Source organism: Mesoplodon bidens (genome assembly GCF_964165515.1).
Source record: "Mesoplodon bidens genome assembly, chromosome: 3".
NCBI classification, from domain to species: Eukaryota; Metazoa; Chordata; class Mammalia; order Artiodactyla; family Ziphiidae; genus Mesoplodon; species Mesoplodon bidens.
The window spans coordinates 12,874,481-12,886,568 of NC_138178.1; the positions used below are offsets into that span (position 1 = coordinate 12,874,481).

General features: G+C 47.0%; 1 protein-coding gene across 1 annotated transcript in view; it reads left to right on the forward strand.

Annotated features, from left to right (window-relative positions):
* Positions 1-1,103: 1,103 nt before the first annotated feature.
* Positions 1,104-12,088, forward strand: part of PIP4K2A (phosphatidylinositol-5-phosphate 4-kinase type 2 alpha) — a 179,497-nt gene continuing 168,512 nt past the window's right edge. Inside the window, exon 1 of the mRNA XM_081226989.1 lies at positions 1,104-1,507. Within this exon, the coding sequence (XP_081083115.1) occupies positions 1,364-1,507 (144 nt within the window). The 5' untranslated portion in view covers positions 1,104-1,363. The remainder of the gene's footprint in view (positions 1,508-12,088) is intronic.

Genomic DNA, 12,088 nt, shown 5'->3' on the forward strand with positions numbered 1-12,088 from the left:
CTGTCACTTCCCACCCCGTGAGACTCATCAAGCTCCTTAAGGGATCAGGATCTGTCATGCTTTCTTTCCCTGAGGGAACCAAGCAGGTTAACTGGTACACAGTAGGAGACCACTATACTTGAGGGGGAGTATTAATGACAATAGACATATAATGACTTGCCCAGTGGGCTGAGTAGGGTAAGTGCCTAGAACAGGGTTATGATTACTGGGGAAGATATAGGGACAACAGGTTTTCAGACATACTTGGAATGGCAGCTTCCTGAGGTGGTTCAGGTATTCCCAGAATTAAGAAGGGCTAAATTTAGGTGTACGTGGATGAAGACAGTGAAAAGGTTTCCGCGGAAGGTGAGTGAGATGAATTAAACGGATATACGAAACATTGCGGAGGATTTGACGTAGAAGGTGCAATTTGGGGCATGATTCTCCTGGCCAAACCAAGGGCTCTAGATGAGGAATCAGGGTCCCATCTAGGGAGGGCATTAGTGGTGGTGGGAATGACAGCCCAGCGGCTTAGGTGGGAGTCTCCCTTCTGCATGCATATGGGAAGGCCCAAGTTCAGGGTCCAAAAGGCCCGATGGTTAAAGGCACAAAAGGATTAATAAGTTCTTTGCAGGGCTACTTTGGGAGGCGGCCAACCACGTGCCCAGGTCCTTTCCCTCGGTGCTAGGGAAGCCCTGGTCTCCACGCAGCGTTTCACGCCTCACTAGCTCTCCTGATTCTTGGCACCGGTAAGCGGCGGTGCCCCGAGCCTCCTTCCTTCGCCTGACCACCGTCTCTGGGGGCTCCTCTCCTCCGATCTCCCTACTCTCCCCATCCTTCCCTCTTTTCTCCTGAGCTGCAGAAGGGATACCTTGCGGGAGTCCTCACGCTCCCCGCGCCGCACGCCCACCCTGCGGCCTCCTCGGCCGGCGGGGAGCTGCCGCCCCGAGCTCGCCTGCGACCCGGGGGCGCCGCCGCGGAGCCGGAGCGCGAGGGCGCAGCTTAACGGTCCCGCGGCCGCGCCTCGCGCTCCGCGCCCCGCCCGGCGGCGCCGCAGCTGCTGCCCGCCCGCCCCCTGCGTCATGACGCCGGCGCCCAACGCGGAAGCCACTCGCGGCGCGCCCGGTCCAGCCGCGGGCTGAGCTCGGAGCCGCGGCGGGCGCGGGAAGCGGGCCGGGGCGCGAGCCGAGCGCAGCCTCCCTCTCCAGCAGGGCAGAGCGGGCACTGCGGGCGGAGCGGGACGAGCGTGCCGGCGGGCGGAGCGGGGCACGGCGCGCCGGGGCCGCCGCCGAGGGGGATGCAGCTGCCTCCCCGGGCCGGCGTGTAGAGAGGGCGGGTCCCCGGCCTCGGGAACGCGGCGGTGGAGGGGACAGAGGCGGCGGCCATGGCGACCCCCGGCAACCTGGGGTCCTCCGTCCTGGCGAGCAAGACCAAGACCAAGAAGAAGCACTTCGTAGCGCAGAAAGTGAAGCTCTTTCGGGCCAGCGATCCGCTGCTCAGCGTCCTGATGTGGGGTGTAAACCACTCGGTAAGGGCTCGGGCTGCGGCGCGCGGTCCCTTTCCTCGTCCTCGTCCTCCTCGTCCTCCTCCTCGTCGTCGTCCTCGTTCGCCTCCTCCTCCTCCTCCCCCTCCTCCCCCTGCAGCTGCTGAGGGGCGGGGAGCCCGAGCGGGGCCCGGGCCCTCCGGCTGCTTGCCCTCCGGGGCTGCCCGTTCGCCGCGGCGCCTCGGTGCCCCCAGCCCCGCGCCGCGCGCCCGCCCCTCGGGGCCGCCCAGGCGCCACTTGGGCCCCCTAGGGACCTAGGCCCGGATGCAGGACGAGGGGGTACCATTTGCACTGGAGCCCTGCGGCGGGTACCAGTGTCGCCCCCGGTCCGTGCGTCCGCTCGTTGGCCGATCTGTCCCCTGCAGCCCGGGAACTGGGAAGTTTGTGCGAGGCACGACTCCGCCTGGGCTGTCACCCCGGCGGGGGCTGTTGGGGTGAGAGTCCCGGCGCTTGCTTCCTCTGCGGGGGCGGCGGGGGAGGTCGGGTCCTCCGCCGTCCGGCAGGTGTACCTGCCAGAGGCTGGGAGCGTACGAAGCCTCCCCGCACCGGGCACAGGGGTGAGAATACTGGAGATCGCAGAGCTTTGGGCAGCGGCTTAGTGCTTAGGTCCTTTTTTCCCTTTAAAGGCGATATTCTTGGACGCCAGGAATCTTTTTGGCAAAGATGTAAATATGGCTCTGGTGTTTAGCATCTTCCTCTGCTGCTCTCCCGCATCGCCCTGCCGCTGTGCCCGCTGAAGAGCTGCCTGGCGGGGAGTCTTGCTCCCCAGACCTCCTCCCCCACCTTGGGGAGCCAGGCCGAAGTCTCCGACTGCGGAAGGGCGGCCTGGGGGTGACAGCGGGAGGGGGTCTCGGCCGGCGTGGTGGACGGCTGTCTTGAGTTGACTGCACCCGTTTGGGGGGTTTGTTTCAAAGGTTGGAGGAGACGGCTTGGAAAGGTTAGCGTAACCCGCTAGTCCGAGGTCCTGGAGATGCGCCGCTGCGGGCTATGCGGACTGCGGTCTGAGGGTCCGAAATAGCTTCCTGCTGATCTTCCAGCGAGAAACTCTTGCAGTTTTAATCTCCTTGGGATCAGGAAATCTGATAGGAGCTGTTGGCTGAGCCATGAAAGTTTAAATGAGCCTGTGAATTTTGACCATGACCTTACCCACTGCAGTCGATTAGCGTCTGAGGAGAAGTGTACGCTTGCCTTCCGTACTTTTGATTTCGGTGGATGTCCGTGGGCCCTTTTCAGCATAATAGAAATGACAGAAAACCATGTTGGATTTCGAAAGAACATTCTCGGTGTAGTGAAGTTGGTTGAAATGGCTCAAAAGCATCGTATTTGTAGTCTTCTTTCCCAGGCTGAGCTGGGGAAAAGGTGAAACTGTATCAGGATTGATCGATTGTGCTTGCAAGGAGTGACTGTTTTTAAGAAGGCTAAGACATGATTATTCCTATCAGCCTAATGCCTGATCGCCTGGAGTTCATTTTAACTTCCTGATAACTTCTTGAGCAATTAGGAATGCAAGCTTTTGCAACAGCGGACACTACTGCATCAAAACCCCCCTCCGTTTTACTAAAGTAATTAAATGTTATTTTTCCTGTGTAATAAGTGTACAGTTTGGAGTTATGTTTTAAATTTAAGTTTTTTTTATTATGTTGCTGTTAGTTGCTTTTTTAAAAAAAGTAATGTTGTTAGTTCTGTATGTATGGATGCTTTTATCTCCTTTGAAGTTCTGGTGTTTTGGTCAGGAGAGTGTTTGTGTCTGAGCGTTTAATCTGGTAAAGTAGTGATGATAATATGCCACTGAAAGGGTGTGCTGTCTGGGAATTAGTCCCAACTCCAGTTTACTTCAGAAAACCTTGTAATTGTGCGGTGTTTTACGGTACCCACTTCTGTTGCTACTTTATACTTTTGAATTGCAACATTTGTTTTAGAGTTTCTTGCTAATTGGAAATATTTTGAAACTACTTAAAGCTTATAAAAATAATGTGATTTGTAGATAGTGCATTTTCTTTTGCTTTCAAGAAAAGTTAGCAAGTCTAAGTGTAGTCATCCAGAGGAGTCAAGTTTCCATAGTATGCAGTATAACCATGTTATTCATTCAACAAATATATATCAGGCGCATTGTGCTAGCCTCTGTGCAAGAGATTGCTAAAAATGCCCCTCATATTTTTGTCCTAATATTTTTATTTTTAGGGCTCGAGTTGACATAAGAAAGGTCTGTTTCACAGGCTTCTTTTTAAAAATGTTTACTTTCTTTCTTTTTTTTTTTAAAGAAAGGACTGGTATATAAAGATGAAATCTACACTCAGATGCCATGTGTTTCTGGTTCATTTCATTTTAGGTAGCAAAGTCTTAGATAAATGTTTTCATATGACCTTGTATGCACCAAAGTCTACAGTATAATATGAGAATAAATTTGTCAGTTGTATTGTATATGAATGGAGATATTTGAGAAAGCCTAGTAGAGCGGGAAGAGATCATTCAAATCAGTCCTTCCCTACATTTCTAATGTGATCAGGATTAATGGGAAAAGATGTCATGAACATAGCAATTTCTTGCTTTTAAAATTCATGTGCATTTGTCTTAAGGACATTTAGAAATAACCATATATTTGGAGCACTAAAGGGGAACTGTCGTCATCTACTACATGGAGGATCATTTAAGCATTTTACAAGATTGGGAGTCATGTATGCGCCATAGTAAAATGCTCATTGGATCCATGTTCTAATTCTTCCTCTAATGCTGTTGACCTTGGGCCTATTAACTATTTTTGTATTGATATTTGTATCTGTGAGTTAAGGTGATTGGACTGGATTATTTCCAACTTTTTTCTAACTTCAAGATTCGACTACTTTTACAGTCGAGTAGGTTCCTACCATTAAGTTAGGAGCCCCAGACTAGGAAGAATAATAGTATATAACAAAAGTTGCATCACTATTATAACCTTGCAAATGCAGCCACACTCAGGGAATTTTCAAGGCCATGGTTGGGGCAAGGAAATCTGTGGTGATTGCAAGAGATGTGTGAACTAAGAGTTGGTGGGTTTGATTGTAGTCGGGCTGTGTTGCAGTCTATTAAGTCCAAGTCTATTTGACTGAAATATAGAAACTTGCAGTTAAGGTGGAAAATTTCAAGTCCGTTGTGGTGGTAATTCTCAATGACAAGAATAAGCTTGACTTTGTGTGGTTAATTCGATATGTTACTGCTTTCTGACTTAGACTACCCATCAGTGAATGGATCACTGCCAATTTTTATTTTAAGTATTTTAAGCGGAGAATATAATTGAATACATAAAGGAAAAGATGACTTGAGGCAATTTTGTCTTGTTACATTTGGAATTAAACTAAAAATGATCAGGCAGTTAGCTTCTTACAGTTATGTTTTAATAGTGTGTGGAGCATGCATGTAGAATGTTAGGAGTCAAGACTTGTTTTAAATAGATATTCTAAGAGATTTTTATGTGGAGTGAAATGGGGGCCTTTTAGAAATGAGTATTTAAAAGCCTATTTAAATATCTAAGGGAAGACCTATGCATAGAAAAAATTTAAAGGGCATAAAACTTGTTTAAAACAAACGTAGTGTTTCGAAGTAATCAACATTAGTGTTCGTTTTTTTGGTTGCAAGCTGTGGAAATGTGGATGAGCAGAGGCAAAGTCTGTAAATATTAGGAGGGTTTTGGAGGTCACAGTGGAAGGACAAATTGGTAAGCAGACCAGGAGAGCAGGGCTGGGGCTGGGCTTTGGGAATAATTGGAACCAGGTGCTTGGGTGTTGTTGGGACTTCTCTGTACGTTTTGGCTATATTCTTGCTCATTGCTGTCTGGTTTCCTCCACAGGGCAGGGAACTAATGTTTCCTGAATTTTACATTTTGTAATTTCCACTCCCAAAAGGGTCTTTCTGTCTCCGATCCAGTTATAAAAGTCCCATGGAAGGATTCTGACTGGTTTGGCTTCCATCAGCTGTAGCATTTCCCTAGACCAAGCTGCTGAGAAAAGGTGGCAGGTCTTGCCCATTGGAGTTGGGGAAGAACAGTTCCCAGAGGAGGGACAGGCAGCATCAGGCAGGTATCCATCCTAGTATTAGAGCTAGTACTTATCTAGTACTCGTCTAAGATCGTCTTGGTGCCCATGCACCATGTTTTGTGTGTTTTGGCAGATAATGCGGTTTTCTGAGCTGAGCATCGTAGCCTTTGTTATATTCTCAACAAGGTCCTGGAATTGAAATAATATTGAAGAAATAGTGACGTCTTTTAGGTTCATGGGTTTATATTTGGGCACTGAAAAAGGTAAAAGAAGGAAACTAGGGTTTAAAAATGAAATAACTGTGAAATAGTGACTGAATGGAATGTAATGAAGCAATTAAATGAAAACAGTAATGAGCTAGACATTAGATGAACCCAGTGAATGGAACCCAAATAACCATTCATTCAAGAACTAGTCTCACACAATTTTTCTTTCTTCCCTTTACTTTAGAGAAAAGAAGAATGCCAAGCACACAACACACACAACACACACACATACACACACACACGAAGTTTATTATTAGGGAAATATTTTCATACCCCCTAAAACTTGGGATTACATCCTGAGAACAGAATACATTTTGTTCTCCATTTATTGACTACCTTAGAATGAACTTGAATATTCAGAATGATGCCCTTGGCAAGACCATCATTTCTCTTTCTATGATAGGATTGTCTGCTGTCTGCTATGTCTTTAGAAAGATTTTCAGCAAGAATTGTAAATAAACAAACAAAATCTACCTTATGTTGATTAGAAAATGCAATCACCCAGAGTAATTAAATCTGCCAACATACCCTTGTAGATACAGATTTTGGAATTTAAGGGAATTGGTGCAATTTGGCCAAATGGTTTGTGTTCAGACAGATTAGGTTCAAATCCTGCCTCCATCTCGATGGGCTGTTTGAGCAGATAGATGATTTATTCTCTTGAGCTTCAATTTACTCATTCTTACAAGTGGAGATGATGATGATTACCTCACAGTATTATTTTGAGAGTAAGTAAGATAATGTATTTAAAGCCTAGCACTGTAATTGGCACATAATAAGGATTCAGTAATTGATACCTAAAAATGAACAGATGCAGATGCTGTTAGGCTGGTAGCATATTAATTAGCGCTAGACAGGTGTTTCTTAAAATTTAATGTGTGTTTGAATCACCTGGGGACATTTTAAAAATGCAGATTCTGACTCAGCAGGTCTGGGGCGAGTCCTGAGATTCTGCTTTTGTCACACTCTTAGGTGATGAGACGCTGCTGGTCCGCAGCCTGTACTTTGAGTAGCCATACAGTAGAAGGAATATCGTTAAAAATAAGGAAAAATGTTCAGGATTTGTCCTCTGACAGCATGTGATGAATCCTTGGAAGAATGGTGACCATGTGATTGAGTTTGAAAAGTTAAGAGAAGGAATTGTGTGTTGAGAAAGGATACACAGATTTTTGATTTGAGACGCGTTGAGTTGCAGGTGTTGGTGAGTGGACATTCTAATGACTGTGCCCACCTGCGGGGGGTTGGAAGGTGGCATTGGAGCTCAGGAGAAGGTTAGGGCTGGGATGGAGAATTGATAGTTGTCCATGCAGGATTGGTGGTTGAAGCCATGGGGGTAAATTCAATCTCTGAGGGAGAAATAGGAACACCTGGGACGTTTGGCTTTGAGGGAGGGATGGAGAAGGAAGAAATGTGAGACAAGAGAAAAGCCAGCTGGAAGGTTAGCAGAATTAGATGTGCCGGAGACCACGGTGTTCATGGATATACTTTTGAGACAGTGGTTGATTCGGATGTGTGTGTGCAGGTGTGAGAGCTTAAAGATTTATGGAGCCAATGAGTAGAAGTGGGGAAGCTTCTTCTAGAAGGTTAGAAGGGAGGTACAAGATGCCGTTTTATGTAGGAGTACCTAGGTATTTCCCTTGACTCCATATCTTAACTTTCTCACTTCTACCAACCAAACCATGTTTATTTCCTCTCTTGAACAGTTAAAAGTACCTCCTAGCTTATTTCTCGGTATATACTTTTAACCACATTTCCGCTTTTTGTGCCAGGGACCGCACGGGAGTCCAGTGAAGGCTGTGGATCCCTTCTTATAACAATGCTTTTGAAGAAATTAATGAAAACACATAGGATACATCCTACCCAGTTCACAGATCCCCTGAATTCTATCCACGGACCACTTGAGGGTTCATGGAACCCAGTTAAGAACCCTCGCAAGAATAAGTTGGGGATGGTGTGGGGTGGGAAGCCCAGCAGCTCGGAAGAATAGTAGGAACAGGCAGAGGTTGAATTAATTACCTGCCGAGATCACAGTGCTAGTAGGGTGGTGGGAGTCAATCCCTTACCCTTAACCGTGGAACTGTGCTACCTGGGACAGGCCCGGGAGTTATTCATTTCTTGGAGATCTTTTCTTTCCTTCCTTAGTCTTAAAGGCTTTGACAAAGTATTAGCTATTAATATGGAGAAAAACAGAAAACAGTTTTTCCTTTACAGAAAGAAGAGCATTGCTTATATTCAAAGCACGTAGGAAGAGAGCATATATAAAACTTCTTTATGAATAGTCTTAGAGGGAGTTTTAAAACCTACCTAAAGATAAGCCTTGACATTCAAAATAAGCATAGTTTTTCACCGGTCCGCAGTGGTTAGGAGTTCAGGCTCTGAAGCCACACTGTCTGGTTGGCTGTGTGACCTTAGTCACAATTCTTTTATGAAAGGAGATATTAATAGTGCTTATTATGGAGGTTTGTTATGTGGGTTAAATACGTTGGTACTTGTAAGATGCCTAAAGAGTTGCTGGCACATGGCAAGTTCTTAATAAATGTTAGCTTTCATTTTATTATTTTTAAAGTATTTTAAATGGCAAAACATGGAAAATTACTAGAGTGCATGTTAAATTAATTGTTCTGTTATCCTGGTTCACAGACATCAGACATCACCATTGCACTTGGCATCCTTGTGCCTCTTTGAGTTATAAATTAATCATTTTAGAATTATCTTTGTGCCCTTGCTTTGACGTCTTTATCTGCTTTGTTATAATGTTCTTTTTTGTATCTTTAACGCCTTGATCAGGTTGTTCAACGTGTCAAAAATGTAATTCAGATTCATTAGTTACAGGTTGTGTCAGCTATTAATTTGATATTTCACCTTTTTTTTTTTTTTAACATAAGGGCACTGTGCAGGACGCTTGGGATGCAAAATGAATATATTGTGGACCGTACCTTCAAATTGCTCATAACTGCAGGGGAAACAGACATATGCATAAACATGTGTAAACAACTAGAGTATCAGGAATGCTGGGGTGGAGGGTGTTATATAGGGTGATCAGAGTATAAACCTTGGGCTTCCCTGGTGGCGCAGTGGTTGAGAGTCCGCCTGCCGATGCAGGGGACACGGGTTCGTGCCCCCGTCTGGGAAGATCCCACGTGCCGCGGAGTGGCTGGGTCCGTGAGCCATGGCCGCTGAGCCTGCGCGTCTGGAGCCTGTGCTCCGCAACGGGAGAGGCCACAGCAGTGAGAGGCCCGCGTACCGCAAAAAAGAAAAAAAAAAAGAAAAAAAAAAAAAAAAGAGTATAAACCTTATGAAGAAGACATTTGAGTAAAGAGATGGAGATAAAGGGGTTGGGCATGAGGATATCTGGGGGAAGGGCATTTTAGGCAGAAGGAATAGCTCATGCAAAGGCCCTGAGGCTGGTGCTGACTTGGCATGATTAGAAAACCGCAAGGAAGCCTGTGTGGCTGGAGCAGAGTGAGAAAGGGAGAAAGTGCTGGGGGCTTGGGGGTGGGGGGGACTGGGTCATGATTACTTCTGCCCAGAACTCTTGGAGAAGGTTCAAGAGGATCTGACATTGAGAGGCCCTTGAAGATGGAATAGAATCTTCCAGCTGGAGAAGGCAAGGAAGGGTGTGTGTGGCCAAGGGGAAATACTGGCAAAAGTAAGCTGACAGAGTGAATGATGCTGAGGGCTCTGCTGTGGCCGTGGCCTCGGGCCTCGCTGCTCACTCAAAAGTGTAATCCACAGACGCATGGCAACAGCCATCACCCAGGAGCCTGCTGGAAACGCAGAACTGTGGGCCTCTCTGCAGACCTTCTGGGGCAGAATGTGCATTTTAATAAGACAGGTGATTTGTAAGCACCTTCCAGTTTGAGAAGCACTGTCTGGGGTAAATCTTTGGTTTCAAACCCTGGGGTTCCCTGGAGGTGCCTCTGAGACTGGTGGGAGGGGGCTGAGTTGGTGGGGGAATTTATCCCTCGCCTCAGCCTCATCCAGAGCAGCTTGATTTTGTTCTCATCGTTGTCAACTTTTTTTTTTAAATTGTGGGCAAGGAATACATACTGTACAGGTACAAGGGAAAAAAGGTTCTGCCACCAAGAAGATCAAAAACCACAGAGGTAAATGAGGGGGAGTGCTAGGAGATGGTTGAAAAGGTAGTTTGAGGGCAGATTTTCAAAGGCCGAGGAGCCTTTGTTTGCCAGAGAAAAACTTAACAGTTCTGACAAGGGCCACTTTAAAATTTGCCATAAAAAGCAAGTGGTACTCAACCCTGGAACTGTACTGTTCTCTCTCAGTGTGTTCTCTGCTCTTTGAATCTATTCTTACTTTTCCACTCTCCTTCTCTGTCTCCCCCAGCCCCCAGCTGATTACCTTTAAGGCTTTAGAAGGCGTTGAACAAGTAGAAGGTATATCGCCTTCCACTGTCCCTGCTACCCAATCCACCAGCTTTTGGACACTGAATCCATCAGCCTGCAGATGCGCTGGAGCACCACACTGTCTAGTTTGCTGGCTGCTAGTCGCAGATGGCTATTTAAATCTCATTTAATTAAAATTAAATCTTAAGATTCAGATTTCCCTAAAGTGCTCCATAGCCACCCGTGGGTGGTGGCCACTGAATTGGAGAAAAAGACTTTTTCCATTGTTGCCTCACTTGGTATTGGACGGCGTTCCCGGCTCTGGGAGCTCCTATCTCGGAAACGAAATAAACAGTCCTGACAGCAGAAACCCTCCTTTGGTGTCACACCTCTCAGGTTAGCGTCCACTCTGCTTCTCTGTTCCTTGTTAGAGCAGAAGTTGAAAACGCTCGCCTGAAGCCGCTGTGTCCCGTGGTCTGTAGTGGCTGTCCCGCCCCCCTGCCTCCCACCTGCCATCTCCATCCTCACCGCTCCCGGGAAGCGGCCCCTGTCAGCCTCACCTTCATGTTTTCCGATCCAGAGGCCACCTTCCTGGTTTTATTCTTGTTTTCCTTCACTCCTTAGGTGCCTTATCCAGCTCTTCATCCTTCTTTCAGCCTCTAAATGTTAAGAGTGCCCCAGGACTCTGTCCAGGGTCTTCTTCTGGAACTACAGAGTGTATTTCATCTGCATCACCTTATTTATTTAGTCCCGTGGCTTTTCACGCTCATAGTTAAGAAACGGACATCTTCCCTTCAGACCTCCCTGCCGGGCTCCATATTTCCATTTCTTATTTGATATTTCACTTGACTACCTAACAGGCACCTCATATGTGTCCCCACCAGGACTCCTGGTTCCCTCCCCCTGCCTTGCCCCACCTGCCGTCATGCCCTGAACTAATTTCTCCCTCATCTCAGTCAGTGGACCACCATCTACCCAGGTGCTCAAGCCCCAAACTCAGGAACCAACCTTGATCCTTCTCTTTTCCTCACCTCTCCCTCCCGACCCGCATTTCTGAGTTCTGACTCTGCATACTTCTCTCCTCCCGTAGGAGTTCTCTTCCTCTAGAACATGGCAGGGGCCCTCAGGTCCCCCGGTGGTCCCTTTGCCCTGTCTCAGTCCCAATTCTCAACAGCGGTGGCAGTGATCTTTCTGAAGTGTAAATGATGTCTTGTCACTTCTTCAGAGAAAACCTTCCAGAGGCCTCCCTATATACGTATAACTGAATCACTTGCTGTACACCCGAAACTTACAAAACATTGTAAAAAAAAATAATAAGTAAAAAAATAAAAACAAACTTGAGGGACTTCCCTGGCGGTCCAGTGATTAAGACTTCACCTTCCAACGAATGCAGGGAGTGAGGGTTCGATCCCTGGTCAGGGAACTAAGATCCCGCATGCCTCGCGGCCAAAAAACCCAAAACATAAAACAGAAGCAATATGGTAACAAATTCAATAAAGACTTTAAAAATGGTCCACATCAAAAAAAATTTTTTTTAAACCAAATAAACAAAAAATACAAACTTGAAGAGGAAAAAAAAAAAAAAAAACCCGAGCTCTTTTCAGTGGCTTAGACTTCTTACTGGCCTGGCCCCAACTACCCCCTGTGCCTTCTCCCTTCCAGCCACGCTGATCTTCTTCCGTTCCTTACACAAGCCAAGTTCAGAGCAGCCACAGAGCTGCTGCGTTTACTTTCCTCTTTGTCTGGACTGTTCTTCCCTCAGGCCCCTTGTCATTTTACTTTGTCAGCTGAAGGCTTGCCCTCTCGGAGAGCCTCCCTGACCACATCTCAAGAAGCCCCTCCACTCTCACACGGCTCTTATTCTCTCTGTGACACTTGACACTATCGGAAAAGGAGGTGTTTACATGTTTATTGCTTCTCTCCCCCGGCTGGGCTGTGAACCTGTTC